This window comes from Melospiza melodia, chromosome 5 (assembly GCF_035770615.1).
Source record: "Melospiza melodia melodia isolate bMelMel2 chromosome 5, bMelMel2.pri, whole genome shotgun sequence".
Taxonomy (NCBI): Eukaryota; Metazoa; Chordata; class Aves; order Passeriformes; family Passerellidae; genus Melospiza; species Melospiza melodia.
This window is the reverse complement of record NC_086198.1, coordinates 29,817,306-29,843,169: the sequence shown is the minus strand read 5'-3', so window position 1 is coordinate 29,843,169 and position 25,864 is coordinate 29,817,306. Positions and strand designations below refer to the sequence as shown.

The following is a 25,864-nucleotide window of genomic DNA, read 5'->3' as shown; positions in this document are numbered from 1 at the left end:
TAGGGCTGTCATATCCATGAGACCTTTCCCTCGGTTTGATTGAAATTGGACAAATGGTTGAGAGATGATGGATGGGGCAGGGAAATGGGACTGGCAGGCAGAGCGAGAGAGGAGGATAGACAGAGAAAGCGGATACGCCTTGTTTCCTTAGGAAATTAGGAAATTTCCTTAGGAAGTCACACTGTCCTGTCATTAATTTTACTTTTTTATATATGTCTTTGCTAGTTATGGAGACAAAAGGATACCACAGCTACCCAGAAGGCTTAGATATGGAGAGACGGTGGGGTCAAGTTTCTCAGTCTGTGGAGTATTCTTCCATAGGTGCTGGAGAGCAGACTGATGACAGTAACTACATGGAGATTGTAAACGTCAGCTGCGCCGCCGGCACTTTCGCAAACAGCAGCGCTCAAGGAAACGGCAAAGAAAAACCTGAGCTACTCTCCTGCCTGCAGCAAGACAACAGCCAGCCTGGCCTCCTGCGCTCTGACATCAAAACCGAAACAGAGTCCAAGGAGCTGTCGGCAACGGTGGCCGAATCCATGGGTTTGTACATGGATTCGATACGAGACGCCGATTACCACTACGATCAGCAGAACCAGGGGAGCCCAGGAAAGATATACCAGAACGTGGAGCAGCTGGTGAAGCTCTACAAGGAGAATGGCCATTGCTCCTCTCCCCTCCACAGCGCCAGCAGGCCCTTGAGGTCTCTGATGTCAGACTCTGGGAGCGCTGTGAACGGCGGTGCCATGCACACGATTGTCAAAAGCCCCATCATGTGTCAAGAGAAAAGCCCCTCAGGCTGCAGCCCTCAGAACATGGCCTCTTCAGTGTGTAGTCCTGCGGGAGTTAACTCCATGTCCTCAACCACCGCTGGCTTTGGGAACTTTGCCATGCACAGCCCCATGGGGCAGGGCACCCCTCTGTCGCGCTCGCCCAACGTTGAGAGCCGCGGCTCCATGCTGCACAGCCCCGCGCACGTCAGCAATGTCGGCTCTCCGCTTTCCAGCCCTATCAGTAGCATGAAGTCGCCGATCTCCAGCCCTCCCAGCCACTGCAGCGTGAAATCTCCCGTCTCGAGTCCCAACAATATCACTATGCGATCTTCTGTGTCCAGTCCTGCAAACCTGAACTCCAGGAGCTCCATTGCCAGCCCTTCCAATGCCAATAACAGGTCCACGCGTTCTAGTCCAGCGGTTAGCACTGTGGGATCATCCATCTGTAGCCCCGTTAACAACTCCATAGGGTTCCCGCCTTCTGGCACACCAGTGGGGCCTAGCAGAAGCCAAGACACCGTTCCCAGTCCAGAAACAAAAGACAAGGGTGCTCAAGAACTCACGTTTCCTAAGATGGAGGAAATGGAGAACGCCATCTCCAACAACAGCCAGATGAACCTTGTTCAGTTCATAAAGCCCGAGCCAGACGGGTCCTTTGGCAGCGCTTGCATTGGCGACAGCGGCAGCAGCAAAATAAACTCAGATTCCCCCTTTCCAGTACCAGTGAAGCAAGAGTCGGCCAAACATCCTTGTTCTGGTGCCTCCTTTAAAGGGAATCAAACAGTAAATCCTTTCCCATTTACAGATGGCTCGTATTTTTCTTTTATGGATGACAAAGACTATTACTCTCTTTCTGGGATTTTAGGACCACCTGTTTCTTCATTCGATGGAAATTGTGAAGGTAGTGGTTTTCCAAATCCAGGCCTACGTGTGGGGATTAAGCAGGAGCCTGACGATGGCAGCTATTACCAAGAGAACAGTATACCATCCTCTGCCATTGTGGGGGTAAATTCAGGTGGACAGTCATTTCACTACAGGATCGGTGCCCAGGGCACGATATCCTTGTCGCGGCCAGTGGCTCGAGAGCAGACATTTCAGCACTTGAGCTCCTTCCCTGCTGTCAGCACGCTCGTGGAGACCTGGAAGTCGCATTCGGAGTTGGCATCCAGAAGAGGTGATGGGTATCCAGTTCTAGAGTACATTCCAGAAAATGTGTCCAGGTGAGCTGGCAAATTGCCACTTTTTTTTTTTTAAATCTCCTTATTTTTTTCTTTCTTCCCCTGCATTAAACAAACAACGCGTGAATTATAATGAGGACCAGGGTGGTATTCCTCAGTCTGATGCATAATTCTTTGTTTGAGTTTCCATTATTATTAGATTTGTGGCTATCTTGCTGTATTTTACTCTGCCTTTAATGAAAGCGAAGTGCTGGCTTTAATATTTAAGAAGAACATATTGTATTCTGTTGTTATTAGGTTTGAAGGTATGGCTTTAGTATGTTTATGAGCTCTTACTACTACAAATGTTGTTTTTCCTATAATGAGAGCTTAGTAAAATTGCTCTCTTGTGTCCTATAATGGTTATTTTTTTCTTAGCTAGTGCTTGAATGTGTTGTACCTCAGATGAAATGTTGAGATGAGGATAAGAAAATGGTAGTGTCAGTAATCTGTTTTTGTGAAGAAGCATGGTTCTGTGTTTGCAGTGGACTTTAACTGGTTAAGTTTAAAAAACAACTTTGCAAGCCTGTGGCAACATATTATTTCTGTATTTTAACTGTAGGAACATTTGGTTTATATATATAGAAAAATGCCTCCAGAAGGAGGAGAGCTGTTAAAACTTGATGCATTTGAAAGGGAGAAATGGATAAACTGATCTCCTCACTTTTGGTGGAAGAGAAATGAGCAAGTGTCATCTGAATTTGGCTTTCTTGGCTGATCTGTGGCAGCATGTCCTTCTTCTAGCAGGTGTCCTTGAGTTGTGTGAGGGATGCCTACTTTCCTAAACCACCTAGTTGCAGAGTCAATAGTGCATGTTCTGAAGCGCCTCTGACAGCATGCCTGAGTTCAAATGGTTGCACAGCACACCCATGTACCCAGCAGGCTGACCCAAGGCTTGTGCCAAAGCTCAAATAACCAGTGACAGATTGGCATTTACCTTTCTCAAGTGGTTTTTCTTGCTCATCACGAGCTATGCAGCTGCCCTCAGTGAATGAAGCATCTGCCTTATTCTTGGCGTGGGGTTAGGAGGATGCGTGGTGTTTTCCATATTTGTATGATGCTACAGATTTCTGAAAATAGTGTTGCAGTGAAAAATATAATATCTAAAATACTGGTGCTTTTCAGGAGGGAAATCAGCCCATCTACCTATAAGGAGGGAAAAAAAACCAAACCTGTTTTCATGTTACTGTCAGTTCTGTCCAGCAGTGCTGCAATCTCTCTATCATTTTGTAGGCCATACTTCACTTTTTCTTTGGCCATTTCTAATATGGTTTTGAAAAAGAATGCACTTTTTAATATACTCAGCTTGAAAGGGCTGTGTCCTACCATCATGCTGAACTTTGCATGTGGCTGGATATTTGTTACCATCCAGTCTTGGCTTAAATGTACTTTCTTAGATTAAGGAAGATGGAGTCACTGTTCCTTAGTTATTTTACCTGATGAAATTTTCATAAATTGCATTATTTATATAGTGAGAAAAGTTCACCAGAAGACTGATGGAATGGCTGAATACAAAGACCCAATATTTTACTGCCTTTGTGGTTGAGCACTGTTGCTTGGACAGGTAGCTCCTGCCAGCTGTGAGAACTCTGGTGTGACTTAATGCTTGCACTGAGTCAAGGCTGTCATCCATTGCAAGGACAATAAACAAGGAAATAATGCAGGAAGGAACAAGGTTGCCATCAATAGTTGTGTTTGGAGTGACAGTTTCTTATAAGGCTTTTAAAGGAGTCTCCTGATCTGACATTAGTCCAATGTAGCTCTAGATCAGTACATGTAATCAGGTTTGATGATGACAGAGGCTTGGTGCACTTTCCTGTCTTTGTTTATCCAAGCTGTATCTCTGTAGGATTTGCAGGTGAATGTAGCTGCCACTCTGCAGGATTGGAATTCTGAAATGTTTAGTGCTCAGAGCTGTTACGTGTGGAATTTTGTTCAGGTGATGGAGATCTGCGGGGTTGCGACACTCCAGGCATCCTGATCTGTACTCCAGATTAGGACATGTGTCATCATTTCAAATCTCAGAACCAACCCCATTATTTAACCAAATGTTGCTCTTAATCTGGCTGGTGATGGCTCTATGCCAACAGTGCAGCCAGGGACCTGTGCAAAGCCCTTAAAATTTTCAAGGTAAATTCGTGCAGAGATCTTTTTGGCAGTGCAGATTTGAGTGCAGAAGTGCCTGCTGAGATATTTGTCTGCTGGTGAGACAAGTCATAAAGCCTCCATATAAGATGTCACACATGTAAAAGCTCAGCCTTGCTATTGAACCTCAGACTGATCTTTATTTTTTCTCTTCGTTTCTGTGCTGTCTTGCAGCTAGAACAGAGGAAATCATGCTCAGATTAGTTGGTGCTCTGAGGTGTTGTAATAAAACATGCATAGCTTAAAACCATGCCAGACCCAACATCCCAAGCAGGGTTGGTTTCAGCTGTCCCATATCCATGTGGCATGGGGATTGCAAAATGCCTCTTCTTTCGTGTCATCAGAACAGCAGCATCACACCTCTGTCCTTGATATCTAAACCAGATCCTTGCTATTTCCAGATTTTTTTCTGATGTGTCAGTCATATCAGGCATCACACATTTTGCAGACTTTTACAGCACGTGATTAACCCTTCAAAGTTTGCAATATTTTGAAGTTTCTGGTAGTCTAAGTCTTGGTGTTTTTTTTTTTGGCTTGCAATATAAAGGGCTGCAAGCAAAGAATAGGTGAAGGAAAAAATAGGCTGCATGGTTCTCTAAAGCCAGTAGATGACCAGCATGGAATATGTCTTGTTTTAGCAGCATTATTTTCTGAACCCTGATGTCATACCCTTTCTGAACTGCCTCAGACTTGCAGCTTACATGGTGAAAGGGAGTGGATGGCCAAAAGAACATGACTTTGACTTTTCATATTTATAATGAATCTTAAGAATATTACTGTTAAAAAAAATCATATTAGAGTGTTCCCTTTCTTGAATCAGTGGTAGTGCCTAATAACCATAGTTGAGGCATTTAAAATGCCTTGCCTACCTTGTTGACTGCGCCAATCACCCACTGCCAACTAGAACATTTCTCTTTTTTTCCTCCAGTTACTTTTATTAGATGTGCACAGTTGTGGTTCTTTTTAAGTTAGTTGATAGTAACTTTTTTATAACATTGCAGATTGTGGTGTTTGGGGAATGAGAGCCTCTTAAGGAAAACCAAATTGCCTTATTCTCTTTTAAATATTTTTCTTCTGCTAATATGCATGCAGAACATGTCTTTGTTTTTGAAAGATTTTACATTTGTAATTTTTAATAAAGGATGAATCATACTTGTCTAGCTGCATGTATAGATTCCTCCTTCCACAAATGGCATTTCTAAGAAATACTGGTTTCTAAACTAAATAATAACTAAATGGGCTTGAAAAAGAAGGTATGTGCAATTGTGTGATGTCATTGATGAAAACCTGCACAAAGAATCCAGATAAGATTTCACTATAGGGTGATCAGTGCTTGTCTGAATCAGGGTACTACCCTAAGCCCCATGATTGTGCCAATTTTGTGATTTTCAAAATGGCCTATGAAAATGCCATGGCTGCTTAAAACAACAGTAAAAATTGAGGAGAATGACCTTTCTGCTGCATTCGCTCTTACCTAAAGCTTGTTGTGCAAATGTGCCTTTTCCCTCTAATTTCCATATTAACTCATGTATGTACACACATGTAATTGCTTTTCTCAGTGCTTGTGGTGGAAACAGAGGGCTGATACTCCCTCCTACTGTCATTTCTTCCTGGCAATTCCACTGGCATAGTCCAGTGTGGGAGGAATTCACAAAGTTTGATGTGCTATTCAGAAAGTTTAGTGTTTTAATATGAATTGCATATGTTTATCTGTAATAGTGTTTCAATAAATTTTTGATCAGACATTGATAGTATTTTAGGGATGCCTTATACCTGTCTGTTCCTGAGCCATTCACATATGTCAGGATTTATTTCTTAGACACTACTTGAAAAAGCCTCCCCAAAAAAGCCATCCCACCCACCCTAAAACCAGAAGGCAACCCAACAGCATGATCCTGATTTATCTGTAGCCATTACTGGCTTGAATTGATTCTGGTTAAAATCTGATTTCAGGCTATTGCAAGTATTTTTGTAAATAAACTTTTATGTTAAATATTATCTAGAATAGTCACTTATCAGAATTATACCTGCCAGAAAGATAAAGGTCTGGTAAATATTATTTTTAGAATTTATGAATGGCCTTGACCTCTGTTTGCTGATGGACTTTATGAGAAAAGGACTTTGCTGTTAAAATATTCTCCATGCTTGGCAGGACTGTGTTCCCTTTTATCTTCCCAAAAATTTACTGTGCCAACCTTTTTCAGAAATGATTCTGAAATAGCCTCAAATCTATATTTTTCCTTTATTTCAGTTTGAGAATGTATACTTGTTTTTGTAGGTTCTTGTATAATTTTGTATCAGTATTTAATGCAGCTTTGGGTATAGTCTTGACAAAGCTGAGACCTCTGCATATTCTTTATTTCTCGCTAAAGAAATTAGAAGTCTGTATTAATATGTCAGCCCAGGAGGCTGAAAGGTTCCCTTGGGCATACCAGCATGCATTGAACAGCTTTTTACTTTCTACAGCTTTCTTTGTTGTTATTTTGGTGAGAGTGCTGGGTTTTTGTATCGCTCTTTATTGAGAAGTTCAAAGTCTGTATAAAGTATTTTCCCTTAAAATATGTATGCAAATAATGGCTTACTTTCCCTTAAAATTATATATATCCATTGCCTCCTGTGCTGTGGCGTAGGGAAGTCCACATTAATGGAAAATTGTGTTCCAGAGCTGGGTGGATCTTCCCCATCTGGGGAAATAAGAGCTCTGTTGTCAAGCTGGGTGGCAGGAGCTAGGGCTTGGTTGTTGCTTTGTGCAGCAGTAAATATAGTTGAGCATTTCCAAAATGTTTCAGGTTGATACCACTAAACTTTCCAGTACTTGGCTGTTGGAAATCAGTTTGCCATGTTTAATTCTGATAGTAGCTAATAGTTGTTGCCTAGTTTTTGTATCACTTTTGGTGATGTGGAATCTCACTATGGTAATCTTATTTTGATGGTTTTCTGAAAAACAGGAAGGTGGGATCACCTTCAATGCACAGATTTTATAACAAGCAGAAGAAATTTTGATGGTGCATTTTCTGACAGTACGGATCAGTCCATTTTCATGAGAACTGGAAGACAGAAAATTATGAACTGTATAAAAAATGTTCCTGTCCTGTTTTAGGTGATGTGTGTTGCAGCAAGGCAGGCAAGCACAGAGACTTCTGCAGCAGATTCAGTGCTCGTGCAGTACTCGTGTTGTCTGCAGAGGGAGTAAATTGTTAAGTTGTGGTCCAATAACCTGGCCTTACTCAACCAGCACTTAACATTAATGGAGCTACAACCTGCTGTGGAGTGCTCTGCCTGGCTGAATCAGATTGCCAGGTACTTATTGGTGCTCTGCTGATCCCAGGCTGGAGCACTGGCTGCCGTTGGGTGTCACTTGTAGCAGAACAATATATTATTTGCAGTGGGGAAAATACTCTGTTGGGCCATGCCTTGTCTGCTCTGATTCTGGCTTTGCCCTCTGGTTGGGCTTGTTGTATGTAAGAGCAGGATTGCGTTCCTCATCTGGTCCACTCTGAAGCTCCAAAGAACCGACAGGACGGTGAAACTTGGTGGGCAGTGTGATGTGATATGGACATGAGAACAAACTGAAGGGATGGAAAGGGAATGGAGCCTGTGAAATATCCCAAGTGCACCTTTCTGCTAAAAGTTAATGTATTGTGCAGCCATAATCCCAACACTCAAATTTTCAGGACGTAGTTTTAAGGTGTTTTCTCTATTTTAATTGTATGTATTGAGTCTTTGAACAGACTTGTAGGAGATGGAATTAATAATGGACTTGTTTTCACCAAAACTTCTTGGAGAACAATGGATTGCTGTGATTTGAGATTTAAGATCTCAGAGGTCAGAAAATACCACAGTTAAGGATGAATATAGAACCATAACTTGTTCTCTGGCAAATGTGTCTTAAAATATGGCTGTCTAAGAGCGATAAAAATGGTCCAACGAGGAAACTAAAAAGAGTGTGTGAAAAACAGGTATTAAATCCATCTAAGTTTAGTACTTTTATCAGTTTTTCACATGCAGCTGGTTGCTACACAGTGCCTGGTGCTCAGCATATGAATTACTTCGGTTGCAGTCTCCTCTGAGTGAGAGATCTGTGGAGAGGAAGAAAAAAGCAGCAGTGTTTCCATTGGGTGCAGTGGACCAGGTTCTCGCCGCGTTATTGGGCACGTCTGAATGCACCCTAAATAGACCATGGCGCGGTGTGGCTGCTCGCTGCCCTGCCTGTGTCACCCGCAGCACAAGGTCACCGGCTGGGGGGCGATCCCACAGCCTCTCCTGCTGCAGCCACCTCGGCTTTGCTGACCTTGGAGGGAGGCACACGTTTTTGGCTTGGGCTGCAGGGGAAGGGCTCCCAGGTCAGGAAGTGCCTGTTTATCCATGGCAGCAGTTCCCAGTGCAGTTCCCTGCTCCGGTACCACTGCCGGCAAGAGGAGCGGCAGCATCTCCCCCTCTCTGCAGGGCTTGTGTGGGAGGAGGCACTCCCTCCTCGGACTTGGAGATGGGATTTCTGTGCATCCATGGCTTTCCCTTCAGAGACCCCGGGATTTTACAAAAACCTTGAGGGCTGGTTTGCTTTCAGGGCAAAATTTTCAAATAAACGGTCTCTTTAAATGGGAGACTTTGTGACCTTGTTTGGAGTTGGGTTTTTTTTTGGTTTGTTTTTGTTTTGTTTTTCAGTGCGGTTTGTTAATGTGGTTTATCAGAGCTTAACAGTGTGTTTTCTGAAAGGAGGTGATTTAGGGGGGTTCTCTTTCCTTATTTTGCTGAAATCAGTGCTGAAAGGTTCAAAACACATCAAACAACGCTGCGCCCCCCGTCCCCCAATCCCACCCCAATCTCCTGAAACCCTCTCCCAAAACAACAAAAAAAGTGCAGAAAACCAAATCCATGCTGTTCATTCTGGATTCTGAAAGGTATAAGTAACACTGTTTGTATGTGAATAAGTATTTTTGCAAGATGCCATTTCTTTACTGAGTTCTATTATTGCAGAAGTTCCCACACTGCTGTGGTAGATTACGAAATAACTAGAATTTTATTTTTTATCTTAAACAGTGAATTAAGCACCTGCAATTACATTACAGTTTCTTATTAGTTGGTTGCTAAATTAAATTTCTCCAAATCTGTGATCTCTAAGCTGCATATTGGCTTCATGAACAAGCTGATAGCTTAAATTTCATATTTGGAGGTAGGGTTAGTTGGAGTTAATATGTAATGCTATTTTTTGAAAAGGAGAAAAATAAAAGTAGATTTTGGTTAGAATCTCTGAGCAGGAACAAAATCCAGTATTTGTGGATAATGGCTTATAGGAATTTGTATGTTCCTTCTAAGATGCATGAAAATGCTGCTGATTGTGGTTAGTGATAATAATAGATCAAAGAGTTACAGCCCTAAGGTTAAAAAGCAAATTTCAGACTAATTACTGAATGTTTCTGACAATTTTTCTATCACTTTGCTCATTTCCATCCTCTCTCCTAAACAATACTTTCTACTTGCATCTGGAGGTGAAATAACTTTTTTGAATGAGCTTTCAGGCTAAAATTTCTGCTGAGTACATGACTCATTTCTATTGTGCTTTTCATTGCATATCTGCCCTTGAGGGGTGTTACCCCAAAGAGTGGCAGCTTTATAAACTTATTCCATAGCAGTTAGATCTTTGGAAAAACAAACAAACAAACAAACAAAAAAGAAATAAAAATCTTCATATCAGCTTTAATAATGCCTTCTGAATCTTTTGGATTTGTGAGAATATCTTAATTCCTTATTTTTGTGTGTGTATGACCCTTTTGGGTGCATGCTCAGTCTTAAGTCTCCAAAACAAAGCAGTATTTTAGAGGTTTATTTTGGGTAGTGTAATCTATCAGTGGTCTGAGAACTTTTAATCAGAGGGCAGAATGGGGAATTCAGGAGTTTGTCCTGACCAGGATTTTGCTGAGAGCTGTAGGGTCTTGCCAGCATTTTTGGCAATGCTTTTCTGAATCCTGTGTTGTACTAAGATCGTTGTACAGTCCTGCAAAACCCTTTGTTTTCAGGGTTTGAAATCCCTTTATAGTGACTTTCTTTAGCCCACCAGCTCCTTTCTTGTACCTGGCTCGGAGGGTCAGGATGGCGCACGGGAGCTGTCCCAGTCTTGGCTCGAGAGTGCCCCGTGGAGATGGGAGCAGTCCTGAGCAAGGCAGTGCTCTGCTGCATGCACTTTAACTCGAGCTCTGCCTCTCTCTGGGAGCTGCAGGGAAGGGGCAGGTGCTGAGCGTGGCTGGTGGGAGCAGGGCGCAGGGTGCCCGCTCCCTGCATCCCCTATCCCGCACCCCGCGGGCGGCTTGCGCAAGGAGCCGAGTGCGAGTGCCCCGGCAGGGAGCGCGTCACCTCACCCGCCCCGTCCCCGGCCAGAGCCGCGCTCCCCCAGCCCTGTGCCAGTGTGGTTTCGCAACCAGGCAGCCCCGGTTTACTCTGGCAGCGTCTCACCTTGGAAAATCAATTGTGTTTGTGTCTTTAGCTCTCCCTTAGTGCTGCTGCAGGGAAGAGAGTGGGGAAGGGACTCTGCTTGCTGTTATAGAGTGAGTTGGCTTGGGAAGCAACATCCGAGATCGTCAGGTTCCAACCCCACCTTCAGCTAGACAAGGCTGCTGAGAGCCCCATCCAGCCTGGTCTTAAATGCTTCCAGGGTTGGGGCATCCACAGCTGCTCTGGGCAACCTGTGCCAGTGCCTCACCACCCTTCGAAGTAGAGAATTTTTCCAAATACCTAATCTAAATTAGGTGTTCCTAATATAACTCCTTCAGTTACAGCCATTACCCATTGTCCTATTGCCGTGTGCCCTTGTAAAAAGTCCCTTTCCAGCTTTTGCAGGTGACTCACCGCTTTCCCCACTCAAACAGTGCCTCTCGTCTGACAGGAGCAGCGCTGGAGGTGGGACGTGGTCTTATAGTCAAGTTTCATCAAAGTCACTGCCCTCAGACTGGGAAAGGGATTACTTCTGGAAGTGCCTTAAGGTGGAGGCATCATGAGAGCAACCTTTCTATTCCCTCAGGAGGCACGAGTTCAAATATGAGCTTCTCCAAAAGGTCGGAGATCTCACTTTTAGCATTGCTGAAGACTTGTCTCTAGAAAACTGTCATGCACTTCAGCGTTTTTGAAGACTGGAGTGCCAGGGACCTTGCAAATGAAGGTGGGTGGGAAATTTGCACAGTTTCCAGGCAGACTATCTGAGCTGTCAGCTTCATTATTTTGAACTAAATTAGATTTGTGCTAGAGAGTGCAGTATGCTGGAGCGGTTAGAAAGCTCTTCCTCTAATGGTAGCTTCAGAGCTACTTTGCTAGGTATAACTGTGTTAACTTCCAAACTCACGTGGATAAATTAAAATAATACAAAACAACTATCTTGCACAGGTGTGGGTCCTGCTCTATGGGAAAACTCCCTGTTAAAACTCAGGAATTCCATTTGAAGACAATATAATTTAATGTTTGGCGTTTCTAAGGATCAAGGTCTGTTATTTTTTTATAGTTTGGTAGAAATTGAACACGTTGTCGTTTCTGGCCAGAGGATGCATGCTTCTGGACCACTGCACTCCTGCAGCTCCCTGAGCACCCTGAGCCCAGCAGGGAGAGAATACTCAGGGATGCTGCAGTGGAGGTCATTTTTCCCCATTTCCTAAGGATTGCCCCCTAGCTCGTAGCCCACTTGCTTGGATTTAGTGTACACCATGGGTTTGTTTTGTTATTTCCATTTTAGATTTGTTCAGTTTTGGGCACTAAGGCTTTCTAACGTTAATAATTAAAAACAAATATTAGCCAATAAATATCTTTAAGGATTAGAAAAAGTTACTAAACATGACTGGCTTGTTGAAGTTCTGCATTGAACCTTTGTTGCAGACTGCCTTGCTGGAAAATCCATCAAATAAACCCACATTGCTGCAGAATTACCTCTACAAACCCTGCTTTACCCTACTCTTCCTTCAGATACGCAGTGGTAAAAGAGAATAATTCCAGTTGATACAATTTGGATTTTTAAATCCTTATTTTTAATCTGGATCCATATAAAGTAGCTGGAAGATGAACAAAGTGTGGGGGGTTAGACATGTCAGCTTCTGCTCAGTGTATGGAAGTAAATGTTGGAAGTGGTCCAGAGCTTTATGGCTGCTGCCAACTAATGACATAAGATAATGTTGCAGTGAAACAATGCATTTGATTTGCATTTGTTTCCCAACTAACCTTTCCAATTCTTGGGACTGCTTGGAATTTATGTTTCTGGAGATGTGACAGTAAATAAAAGGAGATTGGGCATTGAAAACTGAGTGATTAAATATGCAGTAATGACAACTTCAAACTGCACATGCAGATAATGAGATAAAGAATGGTTACTCACTTCACATTAAACCCATTTGGTGGAAGAAGCAAAGAGGATGAGTGTCCTTTGGATGGACATGTTATTTTAAAAAGGGAGAAAATTCAGAGGAGCTAATGAGTATAGAAATAGAAATTTAAAAAGTGAGTTGCTGATTTACTTTTTTTTTAAATTTCTGGAATTGAAATGTATCTATTATGGGTCTGCAAATTGTCCTGCATTTCTTTTCTAACATAAACAGGAGTTAACTGGGTGCAGAAGGCTAATAACAGAGTTTGTAGGTTTTGTTTACATTTTATTTGGATCAAAAATGTGCTTTTGAAGCAAATCTTCCAGTTGCCACCATCTTCTGCCCTGTGGTTCACATCACTGGGCAGCTGAGGGGGAGCAATCAGATATTTCTGAGCCAGAAGGGAATGAAAAAAGCACTCCAAGGGATACCCAGAGCATTCCAGCCTCAACTTCTGTCCATGGGACCCCACTGGAGCTGGCCTGAAGCACAACCCTTGTGACATCTATAACTGGATCCTCAGGACTGACCACTCCTCTCCATAGATCCCTTTTATGCCTGTAATATAAGTGCTGCTGGTATGTAATTGCATTTTCACCTGTGAGCTCAGGCATCTGTAATTGAGAAAAGATTCAGAGTTACAGTCAGAGGAAATTGTTGCACAGAAGAATCAGAGGCACTGTTTTCAGCAGATGTGTTTGTTCATAAGTTGTGACCAGAATGAGAAAAGTACCTACTTACTCACCCTTCACCACAATCTAGAAATTCTAAAAAAAAAGCTGAATTAAATCCTGGAAATAGGAAATGAAACTGAAGTGACAAATAGGCTGTATCTTTTTTTTTTTTTTTCATTAAGTGAATTTCACTTCTTTTCAGCTAGAAAGGAATATTCTGATATTTATTATAATACTAATCTGTAAAGGCAAACAGAAATGTTTTGATTATAGGCAGCTGCCTTAAGTATTTACAAGCAGCTGTAACTTAGACAAACTAATTTAAGGACTTATAATTTTCATTTCAGGAAAAAAACCTACTTTGTGGATCAATAAATTCTTGTAAAGTAAACCTATTGATTTGCAGCTAATTGGATATTGTGGATGTCTGGTAAATTAATTTTAATATGAGGCTAACTGAGTTGACTAGGTGATGTATCAATGGTTGTAAATGACTTTGAGTCATTAAGTCTATTTATAAGGTAGCCACGGGAAAAAAAAGAGTTAGAAACCTCTCTTAATTTCTAATAAATCAGCATTGTAATACCAGATCCAGATGATTTCTGAACTCACAAGAGGAGCTTCATGCTTTTCTTATCTTCATACCCTCCATACTGTGATAAACAAGATACTCCATGTCCTCCACTAATTGTTCCATGTCCTTCCACCTGTATTAGCCCTTTCCATGATCTCAAGATTCTTCAGGTTCTGCTTGCTTCAGCACAAACACCTGATATTGTGCTTATTAAAAGAAAGTCCTACGAAGGTTGTAGCAAGGTCCATGTTGCTGCACAGAAGCCTGTTCCTCCCTCTGCCAAGCTGCTGTTCCAAGCTGGAATGCTTCAAGGCACAAGGGGGTGGCAGCCCCAGCCATGGCTTTGGCAGCTGCAGGGGTCAGTAGGTGTTCATGGGGGCTTCTTTGCCCCAGTGCCAGCAGCATGGACACTTACAGTTCTTTCCACATTTTGCCTGAGGTATTTGAGGCTTGGAGCTTGGGTCTGACTCCATAGGGAGAGTTGCTACTGGTTGGGATATGTTTTGGCTTTTTTCCATCACGCGGCGTGCCCCAAACTCAGAGGTGATATTGATGTTGGCGTGACTTAAATCAGTAATTTAATACAAGGGAATGCAATTTTCATGCTCAGTGAAAAAAAAAAAAAAATCAGGACCAAATAGGACTGAGCTTGGGATCAGGAATGCAGGGCAGTAAGAAATATGATCTAATGGGAAAGAAGAGGATGATAGGAGCAAGGAAAATAGCAGGTATTGATGTGAGAGGATAGAAGCTCAGTGTAGTGCCCCAGGTACTAGGACAGCTTGTGCTTTTGTCTGACATGACTAAAAATTAAGAATATTCAGCATCTTATCACTTAGGATTACAAGAAATAGCTTTGACTGATTTACACAGATATATTTCATGGAATCAGTTTGAAAGGCAGCAGTAAATACACAAGTTTCCCATGTGTTGGTTTTGGTACAATCTACACTTTTTGTGATGTTTCATATGGGCAGATGAAAGTACCATATATCTCTGTACTAGACATGAGAACTGATGGTGAAAATTGTTAAATTATCCAGTGTTCACGAAAATGTAAAAATAATATACCATTTTTAGAAGACTCTGCATTAACATTGTAGCTTTTTTAGAATTTAATTTTGCATAAAACCAAGGAAAATAACTTTGTTGCACTACTTGCAGTGTCCGAAATACCAATGCTGTTACGGGTCTCATAAGGTAACTACGTACCCAACTCTTAATTATATTTCTGTATTGCATCAGGTCTGTGGATTAGGAAAGTGAGATGTCAAGGGTAAATTTAGAGTGGGACTTCTCCGCCAAGTCCCCAATGCTCCCACCAGTAGCTCAGTATGAATGAGTCTGTTTCTTTAAAGACTTGAAGTAAATATTGAGTAGGGTTTCCTAGCAACATTTGTAAGGTTAAGTAAAAATCAAACTTGCCAGGTGTTGCTTCCAGAGCACACTAGCCTTTCTATTTCAACACTTACACTTTCAGTACATTATCTGCAGTATGAAATGCTGAACAGGATCTGATATTATTGTAAATAGATAATTTTGCAGAATCATATGTCCAATATGTCCAGCTGCAACATTTTTCCCACTTTGGGACGCAGTTTTTCTTTTGCTGTGTATTTTTATTGTACTTACACTAATGAAGACTAATCTTACTTGGCTTCTGCAAGTATTAGCTATAGATATGTGTGTGTGTGTTTTAAAAATACAATAATAAAGGCAATGTTTATGTCTGCTAAAAAAATGTTCTTATTTATTGTTTTTTTTTTAATAGTAAACCAAGGAGTCATGTGTGTCCCAATTGGTCTCATGAGTTTGCACAGGTCTGAGGTACAGGCAGTAGAATCTCTTGCAGAAATCTCGATTTTTCTTCAGCTTTGATTTCTAGTGCTGGTGACAGGAGAGCAGATCAGCCCAAATACTTTGTAGAGTGACATAGAAGTAGAGTTTTCCTGTTATGCATGCTCTCTCTATAGGTGCCTTGGGATGTGTAAGAGGTGGATGTGCCTGTGGTGTGCCTGTTGGGGGTGGGATAGTTCCCCCTTGAGAAACACAGGAAGCTGGAATTTAGGTTAGCCCAGGGTAGATAGATAGACAGATAGATAACGGAGGGGAATAAGGAGTGGAAAAATTTGGTTGGCTGCTTCCAGTCCTAAGTTTTTGAGTCTATAAATAGAGTCTATCGGAATATTTCTAGTTAGTTCTGGGGAAAGTCAGCTGCTGTGCTGGGGATTGGCTGTGATCCCAGAATGAGGAGGGGAAGGAAAAAAAAAAAAAAGGATGATAGGAAGCCTATTGAAAATCTACCAACAGACACCAATGAAATTGAGAAATTGGAAGATGCTGTATTTGGGCTTCAGTTTATTTTTCTGCAGCTTCTCTCAGTGCTGGATGCTCTGCAGAGTGGCTCTCTCTGTGTGCTGCTGTGAGTTTCTGAGTTAGCCAAGCCCAACAGGCCGGTCCAACCCACCAGGGTTCATAGTTCAGAAGCCAGAGCTAAAGCCCAATAGCAGGAATTAGCACGGAAGTACAAGGAAGCAGCATATTATCCTCATTCCATGCTGCAGTGGTGAGCCTGAGCAGCCTGCCCTCTCTCTGGGTTAGATGCATTATGTAAAGGAAAATGGAGAAATGAAACCAAAAGCTGAATTTTCAGCTAATAAAATTAAGTTACTTTGTAAACTGTGACTTTTTCAAATAGACATAGAAAGGTGTCGCTGATACTTTAGAGTGCAAAGTAGTTGAAGTATGTTATGATACCAGAAATAGACATTTAAGGGTGCCATGATGAGCTTTGCAAACAGTTGATATGCTTTCTAGGAAATGTAAATGACACACTTGAAAAATATTCTGAATTGAGATTCAAACATAATGTACAGCTAGAGTATAAATAGCATGTAAATGTTAAAAATACAGTATTTTTAGAAAGTGCTTTAGTAACAGTAATAGATAACCTTCTAGCAAAAGTCCCTCTACCCTCCCTGCCCCCAGCCCTGTAACCAGAGAAGATGGTTCATATTGTAAGAGGAAAAAGTAGCTTTGGTCAAATAAACAGCATTATGTAGGTAAGCTGAACCAGAGTTCTCAGGGGAGCGTTTATTCACATGTCAGGGTTCATAGAGCTGAAATTATCTGAGCAGTAAATGAGCTTTTCCAGTGCTGAATTAATCCCAGAAAAGTCTGTGCTCACGTTGAAAGTAAAAATGTTCATGACAATGATTTTGCTGCTCAGGCTTTGCTGGCAACTCGTTTTTTCCTTTGTCATTTTTCAGGAATTGGAGAAAGGGGTTGTGTTTAACGTTTATGGCAGGAGGAGAAGGGATAGAGCAGTGTCAGTGTTTCCCCATAGGTGCATGCTCCCTTGATGTCCATTCATGTCATGTTCCAGTAAGATGTTTGCTGCTTCCAGATTTTCTTCAATATTAGATAAGAAGGTCCTACCCATATTTAACTTGGTTTCTTCTTTTTTTTTATTTTTTTAATGAATGCATTTTTTTTCATCTTTGTGTTTGTAAAAATCATAAAACTTATAATAAAGCAATTTTAGCTCTGCATCAGTAGGTGCCTCAGTTTCTCTGTGTTTTCTGGCATAAAATCTTGCACTTAATGACTTTCTGAGCTCTCTTACTAAGCCTTTTTGATTATTTAAATGATAATAGCAGTAGAACCATTTTAGATGTTGTTGAGTTAAATGGACATGTATAGGTAAAAGTTTCATTGGACAAACAGAATAAGGTATTTTGTTGTTGAGGAAAGGTTGTTGATAAATACTTTGATTTTGATAGTTCTTGAAGATGATTGGGTAAAAAGGTAAAGAACTATATTTTTTTATCTCATTGGCATGTGGGAAAACAGCTCCCTAAAAAAAAAAAAACCAAAAAAAACCAAAGAACTCCTTACCATTTGAATTACAGGGAGGAAAATCTATCAGGAGATTGAAACCTGCCCTTGTGGGAGTTGATGACCATTCCCATTCACTTTCCATAGGGCCAGTACTATACCAGATGATGGCTGTGGGAATTAAAACTCCTAATTCATTGTGACCATGAATTTTGCCTTGAAGAAATGCTGAGAAACAACTTGTCTGTGGAGGGAGGAGGGGAAAATCATTCTGTGTATGGCCAAGGTAGATTTAATTTGCAATAATGCACTAAATTTGTGAAGACCTAACAGTATCAGCTATCTGTATTGGACAGGCTTCAGGAATATTTCAGCTTGCAATTCCATTTTTCAAAAACTGAGAAATTGGAAACAGAAGATAAACAACACATTAATATTTTATTTCTTTTTGGGATAAAGTTCTGTCATGTGTTTGGAAACTTCATTGAAATATTGGTCTTGTTAGAAGAAGCAGCTCAGAATTGACATTAACTGTTCATTGTGCCACTTGTTAATTTGGATTTTGCAAACCAGTCTGATAAACTGATCTGGAATGAAACTGGAATAGAGTTCTAAAACTAAGCTTGTAAATAGATCAGCGGATGTTTTGCCTCTTCCCAGAGCAGTACCTTTAAGATGTATGTTGCATACAGAGAAAACCCAACCAAAACCCAAACGAAGCCCCAAGACCCCTCCAAAAGTCAAAACAACTCTGGATTTAATGGGGAATTAGAATTCATATTTTCTGAAATAGCATCTGCTCAAAGTTTCAGAAGCAGGCAGAATTGTGTCTTTAGAGGGAGGATTTGATCTCGCATCAGTTAGAGTCCTGACAGCTTCTCCTGACACGTTGCTTGATGCATGGTCTGGCAGACGGGCTCCTGCATGGAATTTTTTTGCTTGCAGCAGTGGCCCCATTAAAATCAGTGGGACTGGCCACATAAAAAAGGCTGCTGCAGGTTGAAAGATTCTGGTGTCTCTAACTTACATCAGCTGTTTTAGATTATGCTTTTTTCCTGAGTTGTTCTGGCACTTTGGTTCTTGTCATGCACAGCATGCATCTTTTCACACTCCCAATGCCTGACTGTGATGGCTTGAATCCTTCATTATTTTGTGATTAATTGTAGAGATGCAAACATTATCAAATCAAAATACCCGAAAGGCCTCTTTTAAAGGATCAGCCTAGCTTTTTGATTGAGCTGCCCCACAAATTACTTATCTGGTGGCTGTGTGGTTTTTAACATCCTGCTAAATTTGGAACACGTCCATTAAATACTTTCTGCAATATCTGGGGAATAGAAAAGCTTGATAAGTTATTTCGTCCATTGCTTGGGTCAAGCCTTTAAAGAGATGGCATTGCTGTGTTGAATCCATTAAGCAGGAATTGGTGGGTGAGCAGGATCGTGGTTTGTGATTGCATTTGGGTGTTCAGTGCAGATTTCCAAGTGCTAGAAGTCCAATTTTTGTCTTTCTAATACATGTAAACTCATAAGCTGCAATAGCTACTGTACAGGAGAAATTGTGATGCAGGTGAGAAATAGCACAGCAAGGAGAACGCTTTGCATTAGCTCTTTTGTGCATTGCTACATGTGGTGTTTTTTTAAAACAGATTTTATCCCTTGGGATCTAATAAAAGGCTGGAGAGTTATTTGGTTTATAAACCTATGTGGTATATTATTTGGATATTCAGAGGGAAAAGGTCAAAGAATGTCTCCTGTGTTATCAATTCCTCAGTGGGAAACTATATTAAAAACTTGAAAATATAATACTATATAATTTAGAAACACAATATGTAATGTGGGTTGAGAGACAATTACTGTGTTGTATTTCTCTGTATTTTCCATTTTACTGAATGCATTTCAGCAACAATTGGGTTTTGGCTGTAATGCTATTTGTAGCAGTTTCATGAAGCTGCACAGCAAATTACTGTGGTGTACCAGATAAAATCAACTCCTCACTTCATTTCTGAAAGTCTCATTATGAAAAGCTCTTACTACTGGCTTCTGCAGGTGACAGCGGGTTTTCTCCATGTTCATACAGTTTTGTGGAATCTCCATTATAAGTTTTTAAGCAGTTTTAAGATGGACATATTCTACATATCTAGTCTGTCATTTTTCAGAGTTTGTTTAGAACTGTGGTTAATACACAGACTCATAGAACATGTCTCTTTCTCACAAAGTACTATTGCCTGGCATGCAAATGTAACTTAAATACTCAGCAGCTAAGCCTGACAAGAAATTAAAAGTGTATTGTTTATAAGTTGCTTAAAAACAGAAATATGTTTCTTGTCGGTAGCCTTCTTGGCATTAGTGTTCCTGTGCACCTGAGCTGGTAGGTATTTTCCTTGGTTTGATGACCAGCCTTGGAGTGTTAAATGGCTCACACTGACATATTAGGAAAATTAGGCAGATTGGATGAAAAAAAGGAAGTTTTGGCTGCTGTCAAGTGATGCTTTATCCCAGGAGCTTGAGATAGCATCCTTAGCATGTGTTCTAAAGAGGAATTTTTGTCAGGAACCATAGTGATAGCATGAGGAGTAATGGGTACAAACTGAAAGAGGAGAAATTTAGGTTAGGTGTTAGGAAGAAATTCTTCACTCTGAGGCTGATGAGGTGCTGGAACAGGTTGCCCAGGAACATTGTGGGTACCTCCAACCCTGGCATTGTTCAAAGCCAGACTGGATGAGGCTTTGAGCAGCCTGGTGTAGTGGGAGGTGTCCCATGGCATGGGGAGTTGGGACTAGATGATCTTTAAGGTCCATTCCAACCCTTAACATTCTAGGGTTCTATAAATCTGATGGATCTGTTTAGAGAAAGAAGGCAGACGTGTTAGAAATGTGTCATAATGGATAGCAGTTTCCTGCTTCCATTTTCATCTGGCTCTGCTTAACATTGTTGTAGGGAAATCTAGAAGTGAATTGTTTTATTTTCTTGGTAGCAGGTTGGTACTGGGAATTCCCAATGACATGCTGAAGGTGTTTGGGCAGCAGTCATGACCAACCCTCCTTATCCTTGCTGCCCATGGGGATATCAGCTCTGCTGGTGGGCTTGGGTTCGTGGAGCAGATGTTGCTCTTGGGCCTTACTGACTTCTGCAGATGTGTGGGAGGTGCTTGAAAATGTCTGAAAAGGCTGGAGGTATTTCTGGTGCTCACTTCTGGAAGAGGTAGAAGTTCTAGAGACAAAGAAGGGGTGTGTGGTTTGGGCACGTGAGGTGTTGTTTATATCTGAATAAAGGTCCATGTTCCTTTTTTATGATGGAGTCAAGCATGGTTTGATTGAACTGGGCAGAAGAGATATAGGAGGTTGCTAAGGACTCCAGGTAGCTCAGGATAAAGGATGCTGAAGCGGAATCCATATTTATTTTGTGTTCTGTTTCCCAGAAATTTTCCTTTTGTTCCTGTCCCTGTCTATGGATTTCAGTCTTTCTCCTTTTTCCTGTTCACTGGTGGCTGAGTTGCCCTCAGGAGGAGCCTGTATCCTGCACCATATGAGGGAGGAATGTAAGAGGACTCTTGGGCAAATATGACCTTGGTGAATGGTGTCCCTTATTGTCACCTTCAGTTAAGACTCTATGTGTTCCTTCAGACTTCACTTCTGGATCAATGTCCTAATGGCCTTTTAATTAGACCAACAAGGAACTGGTCTGTCCAGATTTTCTGGTCTCATCAGAAAGGCTTTAAGAGACTTTCTCTGCAGAATTTCCACTTGACCTGGATCTGAAACACACTGCAGAAGTATATTCCCCTCTGATAAAGCAAAATATATGTACAGAAGTTTCCTGCTGATCATAGGTCAGAAGTTTCTCTGTCTTTGTAATCAAGAGGAAATTTTGGATAGAAAAATGTGATTATTTACATGTGAGATTCTATATTGAGGTGTGTGTGTATGTTTAAAAAATATTTCTGTCTGTCTTCCTGGCAGGAGTGAGATGAGGTTGCAGCCTCTGTGTGGCCCATTCCTCACAAGGGCTCAGGGGCAGTGCACCTCCTTCCTGCCGCTTCACTCCCCTGAACTCAGCAAATGAAGTTTTAAGTGCAACTTCTGTTTTCCATCTAAGACAAATTTTACGATTTCATAAAATTAAAATTTATCTGATTTTTGGAATTGGCTTGGAGTGGGTTAAGGTGGGTTTTGCTGCCACCTTTATTTATATAATACGAATGTAGTAATGCTTGTAAATAACTTTCCCCATTATGTAAACAACTCACTTTCCTGGTGATACTGACAGTGTCATGAAACCAAGCCTGAGGGGGTAGGGGAAAGTTTGTCTTGCACAACAAATTTCAGTTCTTTTTGCTGCTCAAAGTATACTCTTACCAAGGAGTATTAGAGAGCAGTGTTGTCTTTTTTGGTTTAATTATACCAAATTGAATTATTTAAACAAACAGATACTTTTTTAGAGCATTAGATAAAGTTTGACTATTCACTGTATGGAAGTACATTCTCACTGTTATTTTTATTTATGTGGAATTTGAAGTAGTTTAAGATGAGTATGTATTTTAGTACTTAGCCTTTTCTTTATTGTATTATTGCTCCTTCTCCCCCATAATGGCAGCCCTTTTTCAATTTTTATAAACCATGGTATTATTTGTAAATTCAGCTCATGAAGTGGGTATATTTTTGTAAGAAGAAGGGGAGAGGCAAAAAAGGGTTAAGATCAATTTTCATTTCTTTATTCTAGCAGAATGATTTTATATAAAGCATGTATCAAACTATTGCAGGTCTGTTGTTCTGTTCTACTTTATTGCCTTTTTCCTTTCACCATTTCAGTACAGTACACGTACATATTTCTACTAATGAAATTTTAAATGGGGAACGTATCTCAAGTTGCTGATCACAGAACAGTGAAGGGGCTTTTCCTCCCTTATTCAGAAAACTCTTCTAGCTAATTTCCTTTGTGTGTGTTGTGAATCCCCAGCAGGGCATAAATGTGTATGGCCACAATGAAGGATAAATTAAGAACTGCAGATAATACCAATCTTAGTCTGCCCTGTTTGTACAGCTCCTTATTTCTCCCGTAGACCTTGAGAAAGATTTTATTTACTTGCTAGGAAGTCCAGGAAGTGTAATTAAATGGCAATTAAAGCACAGAAGTTATTTCATGGCGCTATCGCCTTGCTTGAACTCGGGGAGTTTCTTTAAGAAAATACTGAAATACTGTGCTTGAGTGAGCTGCTGCTGCAAATGAGACAGGAATAAAAATTACTCCTGCTGGCCAAGGAAGGGATGCAGTTGGTTGAAAACTTGTGTGGTTTTGTAGGAGTACTGGAGCAGATGAATGCGGACACTCAAAATACCGTCATTGGAGAGATGATGTGTAGAGTCCGAGGTTGAAGCTAATGTGAACAGAATTAAAAATAGCAAGTATGACAGACCCATTAATTTTTGAACATAATTTATGTTTTGGAAAATAAAAACAAAAGCTAAAGTTTAAACGAGATTTGTCCTTGAATTGGTAATAGCATTCAAATGGAAATCTTAGCAATGTGAGGTTGCTCTATGGAGCATAAGAGGAGCTCCAATGAATAATTAAACAAGTGATAGCTAATAAAATATACAGCACATTGCTTCAAACTCAGAAATTGTAACTCTGCCTAAGGGATGAATGTTTTTCATTACTTTTTAATTGTTGCCAGTGTTGACCTTCAAGGTCTTTTTCTGGCAGATAATTTGTTATGGTAAGGATGAGATCATTAAGTATTTTAGCACAAGCCGCATGATGCAAATAGTTTCCTAATATTATAGAATGCTGATGTGGTAAGGGTTTGTTTTCTCAGGAATTTGTTCTCCATATTTAGTGATATTTGGGATCATATCTTAAAAGAGCAGTTTTACTGTAACCGTGCAGGACGGTGATCCTAGGTAGGATGAAAGCAAACACCACCAGTTTCTCTGGCAAGATTTTTGTGACGGCTTTTAAGTTGTAATAAAAAGATATTACTCTAAAGTATCAGCATGGTTTTTTGGCTCTTAATGATATTTGTATATTCCAAAAACAAATAGCAACTCTTCTCCTTTGCTGGGTTCATGAAAGCATCCACATAGCAGCCTGCAGGTTTTTCCCATGCTGAAGCAAACCTCTCTGGCATCTGAGGCTCCAGGGCCCATGTGCAAGGAATTAAGTGTTACCAAATTTTGCTAGTTTTATACTGTAACTGTTTTTACTATTTCAATGTTTGCATAGGTAAGCACTAAAAATATGTATTGTGCAAACACCAAATGGTCTTGGATTTATGTTGACAAATTTTAGTTTAAATTCTCTACAAGTAAATGTTTAATTTTTTTTTTTTTCATCAGAAATGCTTGCTCAGAGGGAAACGGCAGTGGGGAGGAGCAAGCTAGCATATAAACTCTTTTCAATATTATTTTTCTAGCCTGAGGTGCTTGGAACAAACTGAATCAGTTGTTTGCTCAAACGTTTGTTGATAGAAACATTTATTGCTTGCACGGTTACGGATGGAAGATGAACAGAGCTATTGTCTTGTGTTCATCAAAGCTGTGGGCAGTCACTTGCAGGAAGTCTATAAATAATTCTTAGCATAAAATTTACCTTGGTACTGCTTAGAATCTAAAGGGGAAAGCCTGGTGATACGTGGGCCTGGGGCAGAGGGCTCTGGCTTGCAGGTCATCCATCTGCAGGCAGCTGCCTGCAGCAAGGATGCTTGGGTCCAGCCTGTTCCTGAGGAAGAGCTGGCAGGAGGGGAGGAAGGGCTGCCAGCAGAGCCCACGCTTGGATGGATAGTTAAGGGTGGCCAGGGCCAGCTCTCTGTACTGTGGGGAGAGCATGGGAGCAGTGTTGGGTTAGAGAGGCCGGCTGGGAGGCTCTGGCCAAGCAGGGGGTCTCTCTGGAGTGGGGTAGGTTGTCCTGAGATGTCTGGGCAGGATAAGGGATGAATGGCAGAAATGCAGCCTGCTCCTCCTCAGCTCCATCCCTGTCCCTGCCCTGTTCCAGGGACTCTCTGGGAAGAGGGTGGTGCAGTGGCTGGCTTTCCTCTCTACCAGAAAGGGAGGGAAGAGGGATCCCAGCTGTGTGCTCGGGTTGTTCCAGCCTCAGGCACGGTGTGCTCTGGTTTCCCTGCAGGAAATGCACCTCCACAGTTTGAGTTTTGGCACGCCTGCGCCAGCTTTCAGGGTTGGGTCCTTCTAAATCAAGGAGGGGCCCCAGAATGAGCACTTATCCCTGTTTCTGTTTTTCCTGGTGTTGCCCCTTATTCAGCTGCACATTAAATGAAAGTAGAGTTTTTCAGTGCTCAGAGGTGTGCAGCAGTGAAGTAAGTTGATATGAACATATAAATGGTGGTGTTTGGGTACCTTTGGTTTATTTTCAGAGATTTCCCACTTAAATGTAACTCAGAAAGATTAAATAGATATTTATCTATCTCGTTACTGATGAGAATAAAGACTAGAAGCTGTAGGTTTGTCAAAGTTACTGACAACATTAGAAGGGGAGGTACTGCTATTGAAAATGAGCCTTGTCTATTACAGATCTCTGGCAAGGGAGGCATTAATGCCTGCAACAGTGCCAGTATCTGCTGAGAAAGGAGTGATGAACATGGTGCACAGTGGAGGCCGTGCAGCCTCCCTGCTCTTCTCAGGATGTCCCATTTCCACAGAGGCTGGAGATAGGAAAAGCTGGGTGATGGAGCTGACTGTGGACTCCAGACCCCTTCCCTCAAGGTTGGCTGGAGAGGAAACCACCACAAAGGGTTGTGTTGGAGTGCAATAACTGGTCCTTACTGAATGTTTTCTAGCCCCATTGGCACTGTAGCACTGGTGAAAAAGCAGAGATGTAAAATGGTGGTGAAGTAGCATTAATAGCTGGCTGTGGCTTGGGGCTGCAGGGTGTTCAGCCGACCCTCCATCTGCTCTCATGCATTTTTGACTTAGCAAGTGGCTGTAGCAGAGGACAAAAGTAAGAACTGGGAATTAACATGCCCTGAAGACTTACATTGCTGTTTGTTGGTATATGTTACTTGTCATACCTTCCAAGGGTTTTCTTGTTTTTGTCTTCAGCAGGTTTGCATTCCTGATATAAATCTGATATGCGTTATTAAGTTCAAACAAGAATGTCTGAGGCCATCCCAAAACGTTCTGTTTGGAACAATCACCTCAAAAGAAGCCAAATGCTGACTTTGGAGAAAGTTGTGATTTTGAACCCAAATGATTCAGGATTTGAATAACATATTCTGGAGACATGCTTTCTCAAGTCAGCGAGGGAAAGGGCTGCTCGGTGCAGCATGCATAATGGTGAGGAACCGAAGGAGC

At 41.3% G+C, this 25,864-nt stretch overlaps 1 protein-coding gene across 3 annotated transcripts in view; it reads left to right on the top strand.

Annotated features, from left to right (window-relative positions):
- NR3C2 (nuclear receptor subfamily 3 group C member 2) overlaps positions 1-25,864 on the top strand; it is a 189,094-nt gene that overhangs the window by 4,725 nt on the left and 158,505 nt on the right. For 2 of the 3 annotated variants that reach the window (XM_063156751.1, XM_063156752.1), the window contains exon 2: positions 226-1,993. In XM_063156751.1, coding sequence (XP_063012821.1) covers positions 228-1,993 — 1,766 coding nt within the window. In that variant the 5' untranslated portion in view covers positions 226-227. Of the gene's footprint in view, positions 1-211; positions 1,994-25,864 lie in introns of those variants that run through there. The other variant, XM_063156750.1, reaches the window with a different exon arrangement.